Source organism: Ursus arctos, unplaced genomic scaffold (assembly GCF_023065955.2).
Source record: "Ursus arctos isolate Adak ecotype North America unplaced genomic scaffold, UrsArc2.0 scaffold_1, whole genome shotgun sequence".
Classification (NCBI taxonomy): Eukaryota; Metazoa; Chordata; class Mammalia; order Carnivora; family Ursidae; genus Ursus; species Ursus arctos.
Window position 1 is genome coordinate 77,523,100 of NW_026622763.1, and position 19,499 is coordinate 77,542,598.

Sequence of the window (19,499 nt, forward strand, 5' to 3'; positions counted from 1 at the left end):
ATTTGCCTGGTTTCCCTAAGTATGAGATCTTTTAGTTTAAGTAATGATTTGGGATTAATATGTAAACACTTTCCAAATATAGAAACATTTTTATACCTATAAATTTCTTATATAAATATCACCTCGAGATTATACCATATATACTAGTATTATGAATAAGAATAAGAAATGCAGCTGTTTTAGGGTTTGAGCAAGCGATGTTAGTACAAGCTTTAGAAAGCTGGACCATGAACTGAAAGGGGAGAAAATGAGCAGGAAAGATCAATGGTAACTACTATTTTTTCCTCCAATTGTGCTGTTGCTCTATTTTATTTTTTTATAAAAAAGAAATTATTATCCTCTTTTTCATTTCATTGTTGGTGAAATTGCAGTCTAATATTCATTAATGAGAGTAATGGCTAAATGCTGAGCCTATTTGTGTCTAAATATAAATACGCAATAAACTTATCATTGACTTTGTTCCGATTGCTCTGTTTCTTTGTATACCTAGAGAGTTACTTTAAACTTCAGAAATAATGGTATAGAATTTTTTTCAATTCAAGAACTATAGTTGTTATTGTTTTTTTTTAAAGATTTTATTTATTCATTTGAGAGAGAGAGAGAGCACAAGCAGGGGGAGAGGCAGAGGGAGAAGCAGACTTCCCACTGAGCTGGGAGCCCAACATGGGGCTCCATTGCAGGACCTGGAGATCATGACCTGAGCCAAAGGCAGAACGCTTAACCATCTGAGCCACTCAGGCACCCCAGGAGCTATAGTTTTACTTAATAATATTTATTTAAGTTTTCTTTATAGAGAGGAAAAAAATATATTATGCTTTTTGTGAGGCGGCTTAGGTTAAATACATTCTTTCAGTCAGAAAGCATTTATGGTGTACCAACCCTTTTGAATTCAGGTAAAACGTGTTCTCTTTCTGTCTTCATGGAGCATATAGTTTAGTGATAATAGAATGAGTATAATAGTGCTTTGCTTCTCTGTAAAATCAGAAAATAGGTTTTCATGTCTTGCTGAGAGATAGCAGCTCCTTTACTCATTCACCAGGTCCATTGTAAAACTATCCCTAGTTTGATTTGAAGAACTGAGGTGGGCTTAGAGCCAGGGCTAAACCTGAGGGCAGACTGGGATGTTCCATCATAGGTTTAATCTGTTAAGCCATAGGAAAATAGTATAACATACGTATACAGATTTTGGAGCCATCTCAGTTTTTCATTGATATTATTTTAGACAAGCTGACTTTTTGATTGTTTATACTAAATATTTCTTTCTTTATTGCCTCCTCTTGCTACCCTAGAAATAAAGAGAAAGAAACAAGTGTGTGTTAAAATTAGAAGCAATGGCATGTTAGCTATACATTGCAGTTAAATATTTAAAGCTTAATTATACATGCAACAGTAGTTTATGTTGTAAAATATAGTGAAAATAGTAACAGTTGTGAGTTGAAACTTTGCTTTCTTTTTTTTTAATAATATTTTTTTATTATATTATGTTAGTCACCATACAATACATCCCTGGTTTTTGATGTAAAGTTCCATGATTCATTACTTGCGTATAACACCCAGTGCACCATGCAATACATGCCCTCCTTACTACCCATCACCAGCCTGTCCCATTCCTCCACCCCTCTCCCCTCTGAAGCCCTCAGTTTGTTTCCCAGAGTCCATAGTTTCCCATGCTTCATTCCCCCTTCTGTCTACCCCCCCTTTCTTCTTCCCTTTCTTCTCCTGCCGATCTTCCTACTTCTTATGTTCCATAAATGAGTGAAACCATATAATTGTCTTTCTCTGCTTGACTTATTTCGCTTAGCATTATCTCCTCCAGTCCCGTCCATGTTGCAGCAAACGTTGAGAAACCATTCTTTTTTATGGCTGAGTAATATTCCATTGTATATATGGACCACATCTTCTTAATCCAGTCATCTGTTGAAGGGCATCTCGGCTCCTTCCACGATTTAGCTATTGTGGACAATGCTGCTATGAACATTGGGGTGCATATAGCCCTTCTCTTCACTATGTCTGTATCTTTGGGGTAAATACCCAGTAGTGCAATTGCTGGATCATAGGGTAGCTCAATTTTTAACTTTTTAAGGGACCTCCACACTCTTTTCCAGAGTGGCTGTACCAACTTGCATTCCCACCAACAATGTAGGAGGGATCCCCTTTCTCCACATCCTCTCCAGCAACTGCTGTTTCCTGCCTTGTCAATTTTTGCCATTCTAATTGGCGTAAGGTGGTATCTTAGTGTGGTTTTGATTTGAATTTCCCTGATGGCTAATTAGTTTTGAACATTTTTTCATGTGTCTGTTAGCCATTTGTATGTCTTCATTGGAAAAGTGTCTGTTCATATCTTTGGCCCATTTTTTTGATTTATTTGTTTCTTATGTATTGAGTTTGAGAAGTTCTTTGTAGATCTTGGATACCAGTCTTTTATCTGTAGTATCATTTGCAAATATCTTCTCCCATTCCGTGGGCTGCCTCTTAGTTTTTTTGACTGTTTCCTTGGCTGTGCAGAAGCTTTTTATCTTTATAAAGTCCCACAAGTTCATTTTTTTCTTTTGTTTCTTTTGCCCTTGGAGATGTGTCATGAAAAAAGTTGCTGTGGGGGCGCCTGGGTGGCACAGCGGTTAAGCGTCTGCCTTTGGCTCAGGGCGTGATCCCGGCGTTCTGGGATCGAGCCCCACATCGGGCTCCTCCGCTATGAGCCTGCTTCTTCCTCTCCCACTCCCCCTGCTTGTGTTCCCTCTCTCTCTGGTTGTCTCTGTCTCTGTCGAATAAATAAATAAAATCTTTGAGAAAAAAAAAGAGAAAAGTTGCTGTGGCCGATGTCAAAAAGATTGCTGCCTATGTTCTCCTCTAGGATTTTGATGGACTTGACCACTCTCTCACACCATACACAAAGATAAACTCCAAATGGATGAAAGACCTCGATGTGAAACTTTGCTTTCTTGTGTCATTTTTTGTTATTAGAAAATTAATGGGCAGAAAAATAATACAGTCATCTATATTTATGTAGTTCCTATTACTTGCATGCTTACTCTATGTCCAAGGGTGCTGTTTAAGCATTAATAAATATTTGAAATTATCTAAACAGATCATTATAAACCTGCAATTTCCCATCGAGATTTAAACAGCAGAAATGTCCTGGTGAAAAATGATGGAACCTGTGTTATTAGTGACTTTGGATTGTCCATGAGGCTGACTGGAAACAGACTGGTACGCCCAGGGGAAGAAGATAATGCAGCCATAAGTGAGGTAAGTATATTAAAAAAGGTATCACTCTGACATACCTTGAGAACATAATGAATTGCATTAAAAAAACCATCCCAGGACAGTTATCCTTATATGCTACCAATTATAGCATATTAAGAATTGCAAAATTAAAAATGTAAAAGACATTACATGAAGTTTATCAGTTCTTTATGGAAATCACTGCCATTCCAACTCATTTTTGACAAGCATTGGGAGGAAGTGTGTAGGAACTGACTTTTGAAGCAAGAGTAAAACTGCCAAATTTGAGATAGGACAGTCACCTGTTGATAATCACTGTTAAAATGTGGAACACATCCTTCCTAACCTTTTTCTCTGAATTCATACATATGTGTCTGTGTGTGTGTATGTGTGTGTGTGTGTATTTTTTTGACTCAAAAAAACTGTTGAGGGGTGCCTCCGTGGCTCAGTTGATAGAAGGTCCAACACTTGATTTCGGCTCGGGTTATGAGCTCAGGATTGTGAGACTGATCCCCACCTCAGTCTCTGTGGTCAGCATGAGTCTGCTTGAGATTCTCTCTCTTCCTCTCCCTCTACCCTCCCTGTTTGCATGCTTTCTCTCTCCTTAAATAAGTAAATAAAATCTTAATTTTTTTTTTAATTTTTAAAAATATTAAATGGTGGGGCACCCTGGGTGGCTCAGTCAGTTAAGCATCTGCCTTTGGCTCAGGCCATGATCCCAGGGTCCTGAGAACAAGCCCCGCATCGGGTTCCCTGCTCGGCGGGGAGTCTGCTTCTCCCTCTCCGCCCTGCTAGTGCTCTCTCTCTCACTGTTTCTCTCAAATAAATAGGTGGAATCTTTCAAAAAAATATTAAATGGTGTATATTGTTATATAGTTTTCTCATGGTGTCTTAGAAATGTATCTGCATTGACATACATAAGATGGTCTAGCCCATTCTTTTTGAATGATGAATTAGTATTCAGTGGGATGGATTTACCACAGTTTAATTATTCAAGAAGGGCATTTTATAGATTAAAAAAATTGGTATAGAAGGTTTCAGTGACATGCTTAGGGTCAAAAAACATATCATTGATATGAAATTTATGTATAACTTCTGGTCTAATGTATGCCTTTCAGAATATGCTACATTCTGTTTCTGAAAAATATCACTCTAATTTATCAGGTCGGCACCATCAGATATATGGCACCAGAAGTTCTAGAAGGAGCTGTGAACCTGAGGGACTGTGAATCAGCTTTGAAACAAGTAGACATGTATGCACTTGGACTCATTTATTGGGAGATATTTATGAGATGTACAGACCTCTTCCCAGGTAAGAGAATTGCTATCAAAAATTGACATATGTTTTGAAGTGAAGCAGTTATATCTTCTTTTTCTACAAATAAGTCAACTTTTGTGTACGGTTTTACTTTCATTTAAACCTTTAGTTCATTGCCATCTAGTGTTCAGAAACATTATTAGCAGAAGGATGTCAATCAGGAAAAACTTTTTAAAAGGACTCCAAGTTTGCATCTGAGTGCATTTTAATTAATTGCTCATAATAGCTTATCTGTGTTTAGTTTGGTCTCTGATTGCTTTAACGGTCATCCTTGTCCTTATGCACCCTCTGAGTATTTGATAAGCTTAAACACTTAAAATACTTCCTCAATTGACCCAAGTAAGAAATTAGAAACAATGAATTAACCATTGGAACACTTTTTTCTTTTTCTTTATTTTTTTCATTCTCCATTCTTGACTTCCTGCTTTCCTTCCTGTCTTTCAATGAAAGAACACTAATATAATATGAATGCTTGTTTGAGGCTTACTTGAATTAGCCAAATGAGTTTATAGTTTTTCTCTTTTTGTTAGGATTACTGCTTACTGTCATTATTGTCCTATAAAAACTTTAGCTATCAGTATATACATTGTATTCTTCTAGATGATGTACAAAATGATTTGATATATATGGCTTCTGTCTTGTAAGAATTACACCATTAAAAGCATAGAAAAAGGAAAACAGTTAAATCAGCATTATACAAATTATGAAATGGAACTATTAAATAAAAGCAAAGATCAGTGGTAGGGTTGAATTTTTTTGCTTTAAAAACAGTAAGCATTTAACAGGTAGTAATTCTAAAAATCAATAAGTTAATAGTTATTTAGATTGATTACAGGTCAATCAGTTATTATTTAGAAGTATGTTTCCTAGTTTATTGGAAGTACAAAATACTCAATTGAGGTATTTTTCCGGACATAGCAGAATTGCAGTAGTATCACAGTATAATTGGAACTTTTGACACTTTTTATTTCTATTATTGGAATTTTGGCCACAGATTTGTTTTAATATATCCTAATCCAGAATTTTTTATTTTTTAGAAGCATGTCTGACTAAAATGATTCCTATACAGCATTCATATACTGCCATCAGCAACATTTTTTGGACAATTACTGTATTCAAAGAATAAATACTGCTTTTGGTCTGATAAATAATAAAGAGCAATATCAAGTGTTTGAAGGGGAAAGGCAAGGTGTCTGGGCGGTACAGTTGGTTAAGTGTCCAATTCTTGGTTTTGTCTCTGGTCGTGATCTCAGAGTTCTGAGATTGAGCCCCACATGGGGCTCCACGCTCCGCGTGCAGTCTACTTGAAGATTCTATCCCTCCGCCCCTCTCGCATGCGCTCTCTCTTTTTCTCTCTCTCAAATAAATCTTAAAAAAGAAGAAAAAAGAAAAGGGAAAGACAATTCAAGCCTATTTGTGGATTATTTTAGCAGATGGTTAGGGTGAACTGAAATGGCAAAAATTAGAGGCAGTTTAAAAAGGAAAAAGGCGCCTGGCTGACTTAATCATGAGACTCTTAATCTCTGGATCGGGGTTTTGAGTTCGAGCCCCGTGTTGAGCGTAGAGATTACTTAAAAAAAATAATAAAGTTAAAAAAAAACAGGAAAAAGAAATTACTATTTAATGGATACATAGTTTCTGTTTGGGAAGATGGAAAAAATTCTAGAGATGGATAGTAGCAATGGTTGCACAACATTATTAAAGTACTTGTTGCCACATATGCTTAAAAATTGTTAAAATGGTAAATTTTGTGTATATTTAACTGCAATGAAAATAAAATAAAGGAGAAAAACAAGAGTTGGAGTAAGAGATCCTATAATCTTGGACACGGAAATGGGCAAGAAGAGGCACATGTAAGACAATGTAGAGGAGAAATCTGTGGTTCTACTTAGCTATTTGAAGAAAATCTAAGGAATTGAGAAATATTCAGAGATCAAAGAAATAGGGTGGCACCCAGGAACTTAGGAAAAAATATTGGTTTACATTGGAAAGGTGAGTTAATTATGGAGATTTCTGGATGGGGTATTGATGGACAACTGAAGAAATTTTTTTTTTTTTTTTTAAAGATTTTTTGTTTATTTATTTGACAGAGATAGAGACAGCCAGCGAGAGAGGGAACACAAGCAGGGGGAGTGGGAGAGGAAGAAGCAGGCTCATAGCGGAGGAGCCTGATGTGGGGCTCGATCCCATAACGCCGGGATCACGCCCTGAGCTGAAGGCAGACGCTTAACCGCTGTGCCACCCAGGCGCCCCTGAAGAAATTTTTTAAAAAGAATTTTTTGTTTGTTTGTTTTTAAAGATTTTATTTACTTATTTGACAGAGAGAGACAGCCAGCGAGAGAGGGAACACAAGCATGGGGAGTGGGAGAGGAAGAAGCAGGCTCCTAGCGGGGCAGGGAGCCCGATGCAGGACTCGATCCCAGGACTCCGGAATCACGCCCTGGGCCGAAGGCAGACGCTTAACAACTGAGCCACCCAGGCGCCCCTAAAAAGAATTTTTAAAAATAAAGAGGATTGAGAGAACTAAAAATGATTTGGAAATTATCTATATACAGATGGTAAATGGGAACTTATGAGTGAATGCTCTCTCCTAAGAGAACAAATTAAGAGTGCAAAAAATTGGTGAATAAAGACTGCATATTGGGGGACCTCCCTGTACCAGTAGGTTAGTTAAGATGACCATAGGTCAGAAAAATAGTGAGAAAACTAAGAAATCAAAGTATCTTGGAAGTAAATGTTAGAAAATGTTAAGAACCCAGACTGATAGAAGTAGATGTAACATCAAGTCAAGGAAATAGAACTGAAGAGTGATCTTTGAATTTGAATTGGAGGAGGTCATTAGTATTCTTAGAGGAGATTCTGTGAAATAGAGAAGACAAATATTACAGCATATGGGAAGGAAAAGTATTAAGAGAGCACAGGAAGAAGATTTAGGGTATTCTTAAACAATTTAACAATGAAATGGGGGGTGGTTGAGTAAAAAGGATCCCATAAACATATTAATAAGCGTAGAATAGCATGCTATCATGATTCAATTCTTGGTAAACATTTTTTCAGACTTCTACAGTATACTTCCAAATGCAGTACATGCTTTATTATTAAATGTAAACATTATGTTATGTAGACTGACTCTCTGTAAGATAGTTGCTGAATAAATTAATTAGATGTCTGTATTACAAAAAAGAGTGAAATGCTGCAGTATTTATATAAAGGAGAAATACGGAAGGAAGGAAGAAAATAAGAAAGCAAGAGAAAGAAAAAGAAAAAAAAGAGAACAAGCATAATTTAAGAAGAGAACTAGAAAGTTCCTAACTGCTTAGAGGCATAATTAACAAGTAGCAAATGAGGTGAGAAGCAGGGAATAGTATCTGATATTCTTAGACATTTGATATATTTTGGACAGTTTGAAAGAAAATGGGATTATAAAACTTCCCCTGAGCAGTCCAATGATTATAAAGTTTTAAAGAAATCCTGTAATACTAATATAATTCATAAACACTAATCTTTGTTTCCCTAGTGCCTAATACCAAGTTAGCTCTAAACAAGTGTCTATTGAACAATTAGATTTAGAACCATGAAGATTTATTAGAAAATTGAGAGTTCTTAATGTCATTTCATTCACAAAATAAGATTGTGCATCAATTTTATTTGGCAGGTTTTCTAATTATATTTTAGACCTGATTAAAACAAATAAGTAAAATTATGAATTTTTAATTATTCTGAATCAGCATTTGAAAAAAAGAACTAATAAATAGCACTTGGAAGATATCTATATTTGTTGTGTTTATGTCTCAGAGAGACAGGTAAGATATACTAGTAAATATCTTATAATTTGCAGATATTATTCGTTGAGGTTTTATCAAATGAGGTTTCATGAATGAAAGTGATATACTAACTAGTAGGATTAAATCTTTCAGTTTTGTGTTTCAAGTTCAATATTGGTGGTGATTGTCAATAATAAGTAACAGCTTAAGTGTTTAGAGTATGTGAAAATATCGCTTGTATAGATAGTGTAATATTCCAAAATTTTGGGGTTATGCTACGTAAATTATAGAATTAATCTTTGTAATATAATCTTTTTTAATATGGTGGAGGGCAACTGTTTATAGGTTGTTTTGAATATCCAAATTGAAACATAAAACTTAAATACATGTTTTATAAAGTACTTTCTATCTGGGTCATTATAACTTTTGTATTATCTCCGTGTGAATGAGATAAGGAAGACAGACATTGCCATTTTGCTGACAGGAAAACTAAAACACAAAATAAACAACTTTTCCAGGAGCGCCTCGGTGGCTCAGTCTGTTTAAGTAAGCATCTGACTCTTGATTTCAGCACAGGTCATGATCTCAGGGTTGTGAGATTGAGCCCTGTGTTGGGCTCCACACTGAGCGTGGAGCTTGCTTAAGATTGTCTGTCTGTCTGTCTGTCTCTCTCAAAATAAAAAAATAAAATAAATCTCTTTTCTAGGAGAGAGATGAAGCCAGGATAAAACTTCAGTGCCTTATCATCCTACATTCTGGTGTTCTTCCTTCTAATTTATCCTGTCATTTTAATGGGGTGGGGAATGGTGCCAGGAGACAGGAAGAGTCTTTCTCCTCTGTTGTTTGTCAAGATTTTGACTAGACCATTGGTTTTCTGACTGTTGGTCCCAGAGATCTTCTGTATGCTCAATATGTTTATTAAGTTTAATTTGATCACATTTTGTAAAAATCGTGAGCTTCTCATCACAAGCAGCTGATTAAGCTTATTGGTGATAAATAGGGTTATTAAACAGTGGTAGAATAGTTAATGATATTTAAAAATCCTTGATCTAGATACTGCTTCTTAAGAGGAATTTTTTAAAAAAATCGGTATATTGATTTTTCTATCATGGCCATTATCATAAAAGTTTTTGTGACATTTGATACAATCTGGCTGGACTATGATAGAGCCAGTGACATATTAAGACAGGATGACTATACATTCTACATGCTTATATTTGGTTCTACAGACATGTGTTGTACTAGATTCTGGACTTTGTCCTCCTATTCACCACCCTTGATCCATGTATGGGATAAGAATTCAGGCATTTTCAAGTATTAAGTACACCTTATGCATATAATAATACCCCCTCCCAAATTAGTAATACTAGAAACCATTTAAAAGTAGCTCTGTCCACTGTTGAAACTACTACTTGATTTATCAACAGACGTTTAGTTTATCAAAGACTGTTCTAAGTAAAGCATTTATTAATAATGTATTCTACCCACAACAGGATCTCTTTTGGATTTCTAAATATGCCCCAAAGTGTTAAAAAAAAAAAAAAGATCATGACATAATTTCTCTCCTTAACTCGATTTTAGAAATTCTGCTGTTATTCCATAGTTGGAAATTTTACTCTATCCTTCTTTTTTAAAAAAATACACAGGTGAATCTGTACCAGAATACCAGATGGCTTTTCAGACAGAAGTTGGAAACCATCCCACTTTTGAAGATATGCAGGTTCTGGTATCTAGGGAAAAACAGAGACCCAAGTTCCCAGAAGCTTGGAAAGAAAATAGCCTGGTAAGAAAAAACTAAATTATTAGAAAGAGAACTTATATCTGAATGTGTTTTAATGTTGCTTGAAGCAAAAATAGACTTAATGTTAATAGTTTTTAGAGTTTTCTAATGCCAGAAATCCAACTTACTTGACTTTTATGATGTTATACACTTTGAAATTTTTCAATATAAAAAAGTCCTCTTTTTTGGTTCAGTTTCAGTTTTTTCCAAGTATAAAATACTAGAGAGACTAACTTGTGTCTGAAGGTTGCCAGATTGAGTAACAGCTGGGATAATTAACGTGTTAATATTTTAGATATTATTGAAATTTCGTCTTATTCTCTTGCGAGTGGTACCAAAATGTTAATTAGTGCAGATGTACATACTCAGTGGCTAATAGAAATTTAAACCACCTCAAAAAGAAACCAAGATGTGCTTATAAATTCCACTTATTAAAAATGCAGTCTAGGGGCACCTGGCTGGCTCAGTTGTTCGGTCATGCAACTCTTGATCTTGGGGTTGTGAGTTCGAGCCCCACACTGGGTGTAGAGATTTCTTAAAAATAAAATCTTTTAAAAAACAGACGCAGTCTAGGGGCGCCTGGGTAGCGCAGTCGTTAAGCGTCTGCCTTCGGCTCAGGGCGTGATCCCGGCGTTCTGGGATCGAGTCCCACATCAGGCTCCTCCGCTGGGAGCCTGCTTCTTCCTCTCCCACTCCCCCTGCTTGTGTTCCCTCTCTCGCTGGCTGTCTCTCTCTCTGTCAAATAAATAAATAAAAATCTTTAAAAAAAAAAAAAAAACAGACGCAGTCTAAAACACTAAAATATCTTCAAGGGCTCCTGCCATTTTGGTAAATTGTTGCTACAGCACTGTAAACATCTTACGAACATTTACACACACGCACACACACACACACACACACACACACACACACCCTCTTTCTCTTTCTGTCATATAATTTTTTTTTAACATAAGTAGGATCATTTCATTATCCACTATCACTTCTGAAACTTATTTTTTTACTCATGGACAGTTTCTCATGTCAGTACCTATACATGTATCTCTTTCTCCATTTAGTCAGTATTCCATTGTATAATATATCATAATTATTGAATTATCCCTTATTGATGGTAGTAGTATCCCATATTTACTTTAAACATTTTTTTAAAAATGACAAAGTTATGCCTATACATGGCAAATCAAATCAAATTAAGTAGAAGGGCATAAAAAAGGAAAAGGAAAAAACTACATACCCCTACCACCACTCTTCAAAAGAAACTCCTGTTAACAATATTCTGAGGTTTTGGTTTTTGTTCCTAATTTTTTCTTCCGGAGGTTACTGTTATAACTGTAAATACTATATCCTTATTTCTTGTTATTCCTCGTTTACTCTCTCCTAGGTTTGTAACATTGTAGCAATTATTACATAATTTATGTTTTGTCCACAGATTGATCTAAAATTTAAAATAAAAATGTCAGAAATTGTAGAATTATGATTGTGTAAACATCCACTGCACAGTATAGTATTGTGCTTAGACTCCTAGAGAAGGAAGTAAAAATCCTATGTTAGTTACTGTAAGCCTCCACTGCTTGAGGAAGAATGTTTCAGAAGTTACCATCCACTGGATTCTCTGATTTTTTGTCACTTTTTTTTTTTTCTTCTTTATAGGTTCTATTAAGAAGCAACATTTTTTAAAAATCTCGTTCTTTTTCTTGTAAATCATTATGTCTTTGATGAAGTTCCTCTTTAAGTGACGTGTGTTATTATGTGTATGAATCCTTGTACCTTCAGAAATGTTTATATCTTGCCCTCACATTTGAGTAATAATTTGGCCAAGAAATGATTTCAAGATCAAAATCACATTTTCCTAATAGTGGTTCTTTTGAAATCACTACTCCACTGTCCTTAAGCATTCAGACATGTTAAGAATTCCAGAGCCAGCCAGTCTCATTCCATTACTTTTTGTCTTTTTGTTGCACCCCCTTGTTTTCTTGTCTCTATGAGCTTTTAAGCCTTTTACTTTATCGTTGGAATTATCACATTTTACTTGAATATATAGAGGCATGGATCTTTTTACACATTTTGCTTTGCACTAGACAGGTTTTCAGTTTGAAAACTCAGAAATTTCTTCAATTCAGAGGAATTTTTTTATATTATTTAAAAAAAATTTCTTCTTTTCCATTTCTTCCTTCTGGAATTCCCATTAGACAAATATTGGTCCACCTGACATTCCAGGTATCAGTTTTTTTCTTGTATTTTCCTTTTTTTTGTTGTTGTATATTGTTCAAGATTTACCCTGCGTTAGCTTTCAAATCACTCATTCATTTTTTACCTTTACTACTTTATTATCTGTTCATTAAAATCTTACTTTACTACTTTATTATCTGTTCATTAAAATTTTACTTTCAACAGTCATATTTGTAATGTAGAAATTCTTAATGTTTGCTTCTTCCACAGCAATCTGTTCTTGTCTTAAGAATGTGATAGGGATTCAATTATTTCTAAAGATGTAAATCAGAATTTTTGACACTTTATACAAATAATTTTCTTGGTTATAGTTCAAGAACAAAAATGAAAAAAATTCACTAAGCAATGAAAATCACTTTGTTGTGTATTTTCACATTTTACTTTTAGGTTGTCTTCATAGGATTAGAATGTTTTCATTCTCGATCCTGACTTAAATGGGGTGGTGGCATGTCGGAGAGAGGCTAGAGAGATGTTACGTGTTTCTGTACAGATTTAGACTGGATATTTTCTTCATTGGTCATCTTTGTCATCTTGTCCGTTGGTCAAGGAAGGCTTCTGCTTCAAATGAGATTGAAATCTTCTTCAAGGCAATTAAAGACCTATTGCCAAAAACATATGCCCAAGATTGCCTCCAAACTGCAGTCCCTTCTTTGGAAACTGGGACAGATCTTTAAGAAGTCCTTGGCAGAAGGTGAGAGGCTGAATCTTACACCAGGATTCATTAGATATGCTAACCTCACAGGCATCCCTCAAAGAAAAATCTCTTCATGAAATTTTATCTAATAAATATACTTATCTTCCTTAAATTGTTTTATTTCACCAGAGAAATTTGACTCATTATTTTGAAATATCTCTTGACAACCCTACCATTAAAAGATATGCATTATATGCATATTTACCTGAAAACTTTTTGCTTCCAATTTAGAGTAGGTTGCTAAGTAAGGGATAAGTGATACTTGGTTTACTTCCAATGAATCCATTTAAATCTAATGTGCTGCAGTCAATAGAACTGCTGCTCTGTAAAGACAATCCAATACTAGAGAGGTATATAGCAAATGCATAGTATATAAAAAGAGAGAAATACACCTGTGTCTAAAAGAAAACATTTTTGCTTTATAATTGCATTAGAATTAAAAAACATTTTTATACTAATAAAACTCAAAAATCTTCCAAACATAAATGAGTGTAAAAACTAGTTTTTAAAAACTGCCAGGGAAGGGGTCTGGATGGTTCAGTCAGTTAAGCATCTGCCTTCTGCTCAGTTCATGATCCTCTGGGATCGAGTCCCATGTCGGGCTCCCTGCTCAGCGGGGGGAGTCTGCTTCTCCCTCTCCCTGATGCTCCCCCTGCTTGTGGTCATCCCCTCTGTCTGTGTCATCATGGGGAACAGAGATCGCTATCTTCATATTTTACTTGGTTCCTGTAAACATTTGACTAACTTCCAGAGCTTCAGTAAGGTTGATTCTGACAGTTTTTACCAGGATTTTTGGTACTTCTATGAAATAATGTCCCCTGGTCTCCTTCCTCTGCCATCTTCACTAATGTGCTCATACAATGAGTTGGGAAATATTCTTCCCTCTTTGATTTTCTTGGTAGTATTGGCATTATCTCCTTCTTGAATCTTCGGTAGAATTCAGTAGTAGTGAAGCCATCTGGGCCAGGATTTTTCTTTGTGGGAAAATTTTAAACTACAAATTTATAGATACAGAAACTATTCAAGTCATCTATTTTTTCTCAAGTGAGCTTTAACAGTTTGTGTCTTTGAAGGAGTTTGTCCATTTCATCAGAATTGTCAAATCCTTTCTTAATATTTGGAGACTTTAAACTAACTCCCCATTGGTGACTTAATCTTCCTGTTTCTATACAGTTTATTTCCTTAATCTTCTCTTACTGACTTTTTTACTAATTCTGGGATATTCAGCATTGCTTTACTTCTAGATCAACTTTATATGACCAAATCATTATTTTTAGGACCCTCAGACTCCCTCCCCGGTAGTCAACCTCTTTAAATTCTCAGCTGTTTTTCTAATTTTTCCTTTTGCCTGTTTCATATTAATTTACTTCTAAATCTTTACTTGTGTAACCATTATTTTAACTTTGTTTGGAACTTATAATAGATTTTTCTAAAAAAAAAAAAAAACAACCAACAATCAAATTGCAACTTTTTTTTTTTTTTAAAGATTTTATTTATTTATTTGACAGAGATAGAGACAGCCCGCGAGAGAGGGAACACAAGCAGGGGGAGTGGGAGAGGAAGAAGCAGGCTCATAGCGAAGGAGCCTGATGTGGGGCTCGATCCCATAACGCCGGGATCACGCCCTGAGCCGAAGGCAGACGCTTAACCGCTGTGCCACCCAGGCGCCCCCAAATTGCAACTTTTATGATAGAGCCCATTTATCCACTAGGAATTGGCTGTGTTCTATCAGCATAGTTTTTATATGGGCCTCTTTTCCTACATATGAAAAGTGGGGATGATAGTAGTACTTCAAATAAGAATTAAATGAGTTAGAACACAGTCTGGTACATAGTAAGAACTCAATAATTGTCAACTATTATTATGCATCAATGATTCTGTTTTAAAAATAGAAACTCCTTAGAGTAGGGACTAGCGTTTCTGTTTACCAAATTTTATTCATCATCCAGGACAGTGCCTTGGTGAATATCTTATTTTGGCTGGGGTGAGAGTGGGGTGGATGTGGGGTCTCTTTTTGAAAAAGTGTTTTTACAAATTATTTTCCAACTATATAATGAAAAGTAACAAATACAGCCTCATTCAGTGTCTCTCTTTCCTCCGATACAGAAAACAGCCAATATACAATTTTTAGCTGCTTGGATTTTGGTGCTTCTGAGCTCTTCTGGGCAGTTGGTGAATGAGACTCTGTGCAATAGATAGTGCTCTGTTTTGGAAAGGAAAGGGTCTCTTTCAGTTTTGTGTGGAAAGGCCTCCAAATCTTTGCTTTAGAAAGATTTCAGTGTGTACACTTCATTGTGTTGCACTTCATGTTTAGTAATTAAGAACATGAATGAAACTGTAAATCTGTGTGTGTGGTATATGATGGGTATATATTTGAATAAAAAGGTAATAAGTTTCTCAGAAAGAATACCCAAGAAATTGGTAATATTGGTTGCCTGTAGACTGGGAAAATCGATGGTTGGTGGATAGGAATGGAAGGGACAATTCTCTTTCTGACCTGTATTCTCTTTCTGACCTTTTGAATTTATTGACACATACATATATTACCTCTTCAAAAAATTCATTAAATGCATGTGGTCAAAATTCAAACAAGGAGTTCATTAACAATACAAAAAATATGCTGGGCCCAGACATCTAAAAGGCCCCCCGAAGAAACAACCACTGTTAGATTCCTTTTGTAGACTTCAGAAATTTCTATGGATTACATGACTATATGTTTTTATATCCTTTTTTAATATATAGATGGCAATTACCACATCCACTTACCTTATAATTCTTACTTAGCAATTTGGAACATATACATCTTCCTAATTCTTTTCATTTTGCGTACTATCCATTATACTGCAGGTCTTTAGCTGGATCCCTACTAGAGGACATGTGGGTAGTTTCCAGCTTTTGCTGTTATAAATGGTACTGCAGTGAACATCTTATACACACATTTTTCTACAAATGTGTAAGTGTGTTTGAGGAATAAATTCCTGGAAGTAGTAATTGCTGACTCAAAGGGTAAATACATTTATAATTTGTTATTGATAGATTACCCTCCAAAATGAGGACACTCCTGACAACAGTATATAAGTGCCTGCTTTCCCATCACCAACACTTTGTATTATAAAAATATTTTTATCTTTCTTGATGTGATAAGTAGAAATGGATCTTGTCTTAATTTGCAGCTAGTAAGTAGTAGAGCCCAGATTTAAAGCCAGGTTCTTAACTTGCTACAAAACTGGAACTAATATTCTTAACTACTGTACTGTACTGCCTCAAAATAGTAAGATTAAACATCTTTGCATATTTTATCAGGAATTTGCACTACTTGTTTATGTGCCCTTTATCTGTATTTCTATTATGCATTTACTCTCGTTTTTTAAATGTCATGTTACTAGCAAGCATCACAGAAATTCAGCCAAGAAACATCGAGAGATGTTAAAACTAGTGGGTGAAAAGGTGAATAGAGAATAATATATTTACAGAGACGTTAGTATTCCCTCAACCCCAAACACACTGATTAAAGTCTAAAAAAAAACAAAGCAAAACAAAACAAAACAAAACACTGATTGAATATAAAAGGGAAAAGTGGAACTTTTGAGAAACCTGGCAGGCACCAACTCAGACATGTGATCAAGGTTAACTTTACTAGTAATGAGACAGATTAAAATTGTGAACCACATGATAAGATGCAATGAGAAAAACACAGCAACTCTAGGGACGCCTGGGTGGCTCAGTCAGTTAAACATCTGCCTTTGGCTTGGTCATGATTCCAGGGTCCTGGGATGGAGTCTGTATCTAGCTCCTTGCTCAGTGGGGAGCCTTCTTCTCCCTCTGCCTGCTGCTTGCCCTGCTTGTGCTCTCTCTCTAACAAATAAATAAATAAAATCTTGGAAAGAAAGAAAGAGAAAAGAAAAAGGAGAAGAAAGAAAGAAAGAAAGAAAGAACGAACAGCATCTCTTCTGTGATTTTTCTGCTGAAGTTTCAAACCTTAAATCTAACCATGAGGAAACAACAGTTAAATTGAGATTGTAAAAAGTAACTGGCTGGGGCTCCTGGGTGGCTCAGTTGGTTAAACATCTGACTCTTGATTTCGGCTTAGGTCATGATCTCAGGTTCATGGGATCGAGCCCCACATGGGGACTCGTGCTCAGCACATGAGTTTGCTTGAGATTCTCTTTCTCCCTCCGTCCCCCCCTTGATCTCTCTCTCAAATAATAAATAAATAAGTCCTTTAAAAAAAAAGTAAATGGCCTATAATCTTCCAAAATGTCAAGTCCATGAAAGACAAGAAAAGTAAATGTTACACATTATCTACAATTATGCTGCCATCGGAACATTAAATGTATTTATATTTTTAAAAAATGTTTGAAATTATTTCAGAATAGACCAGTTCATTTTATCAAACCAATATCAAAATCCGCTAAGGTAAATGTGTAACTATTTTTGAGAGGTGTATTTATTAAAAAAAAAAAAAGTTAATTGATTTCTGAACTTCCTCTGCTATTTTCAAATCCAAGTCAGTTTTAAATCTATTACATATAATTTTTTCTCATGTTTACGGACTTCATATTTGGAATTCGACTACTTGCTAAAATTGATTTGTAATCCCAAAGCCAGTACTCTGAATGCTTTTATGATCATTCATGGATATACACAGAGCCGTGAAAAACTTTAGTCACTGGATGTACATGTTCCTAACTGAGGTCGACAAGGTGATCACTCTGTCTTTTTGTTTCATCTCTTAACACTATTTTGCTATTTAGTGTATTTTTCACATTTGGGGGCATTTTGTTAGTGATTTCTGATTTAAAATAGCTCCCACATATATACTCAGCTGACGTGCTGAGTAGTGTTCATAAGCACTGGAAGGCTGTGATGTGCCTTTTGGAGAAAGAAAAAATGTGCTAGATTTACTTTGTTAGGGGATGATGTAGAATGCTGTTGGCCATGAGCACAGTTAATAAAATTAATAATACCTATTTTTAAAGGTGCCTTTAAACAGAAACACAAATAAAACAAGATTATGTATTGATCAGTTGACAAAAATGTGGCCAGAGGCTCAGAGGGGCCTAACCCTGTATTTCCCCTAGGAGGAATGGTTCAGAGTTCACTAATTCAACATTTACAGCAACTGTGTAGAACATGACTACCACAAATAACAGATTCAACTGTACTTCTAACATAAACAACAAACTTCTACCTCAGGGAGGTACACAGTTGCCCTCAAACTCCGGATGATCACTATCTATTCTTTAGGTTCTTCCAAATTTTGAGAAATAGGTAGATTATTATTTAATGACAGGATTATTAATTGATAACTAAATCTATTGTTTGAATTTTAATTTTTACTCAAAAGTCAGAGCCTGGAACATATATTCAAATAGATTTCAAAATTCAATGTTGGGGCGCCTGGGTAGCACAGTCAGTTAAGCATCCAGCTCTTGGTTTTGGCTCAGGTCATGATCTCAGAGTCGTGAGATCGAGCCTCACCATGGGCTCTACCCTCAGCATGGAGTCTGCTTCAAACTCTCTCTTTCCCTCTACCTTTCCCCCCAAATAAATAAATAAATCTTTAAAAAAAATCAATGTAAATTTCAGCGTTAAAAGATACAGGTTTTTTATTTGTGCTATGATCAGAATTGGGGAACGAGCAATGTCACACTGTGAGGCAGGCAGCTTAGAAGAGCCAAAGGAGCAAGGAAGATGGTATCAAGGGTGGGCCATGGTGCAGGTATTCATTTAGCATATGCCCAGGAAAAACACCATCAAATTTCCTGCAGGTTAAGATTTGTTCGTTAGAGAACACAAATTATTAGGAAAAGACTAAAAACGTTACCAAGATAGCTAACAAGGACTTTAGCTTAAAATAGGTTTGTGAGATAAAATGCCCAGATTAAGCATTGCATGGAATACATACTAAAAGTGATTTGTCAGTTATCTGAAACTTAAAATTAAATGCTGTTCTATATTATTTGTTAGATCTGGCAACCCTCACCTTAGTTTTTTTTAAAGTGTTTTAAATGTGCGAGAACTGTGAATATCAGCAGGTATAAAGCTTTGAAACTTAATAAACACAAATCCAAAAAACAAGTCTGAAAGGATTCTGGATGAAAGTTTACAAAATCTTTTTTTTTAAAGGGAGTTCAAATCAACTTTCCCCAAAAGGGAAACTATTTTTCATTGCTGATATTGATGAATACTACAGAATAGACTGCTTTTGATACTACCGCTGAAATTAGAAAAAGAAAACGCCAAGCCTTTAAACTTCAGTTAGAATGAAGTACTCTTTACTAGGAGTAAAAAAGCTCACCTAGAGATTGAAGATAGCCTAGTGCCAAAATTCTGTCAAACTCAAAACTCATTTTTGACGTGGAATTAGTGGCTGTTGATAGAAATAACAGTGAACAGTGGCATAAACCTGTCACCTTGATGAACCATGTAACTTTTTTTTTACAACTGCTCACATTTATGGCTAATTCTTTAGGAGTTAAGTTAAGTCTTGCT

General features: G+C 35.4%; 1 protein-coding gene across 1 annotated transcript in view; it reads left to right on the forward strand.

The window, feature by feature from the left end:
* Positions 1–19,499, forward strand: part of BMPR2 (bone morphogenetic protein receptor type 2) — a 185,884-nt gene that overhangs the window by 153,484 nt on the left and 12,901 nt on the right. The window contains exons 8-10 of the mRNA XM_026492157.4: positions 3,086–3,246; positions 4,387–4,534; positions 9,951–10,087. Of these exons, the coding sequence (XP_026347942.2) occupies positions 3,086–3,246; positions 4,387–4,534; positions 9,951–10,087 (446 nt within the window). The remainder of the gene's footprint in view (positions 1–3,085; positions 3,247–4,386; positions 4,535–9,950; positions 10,088–19,499) is intronic.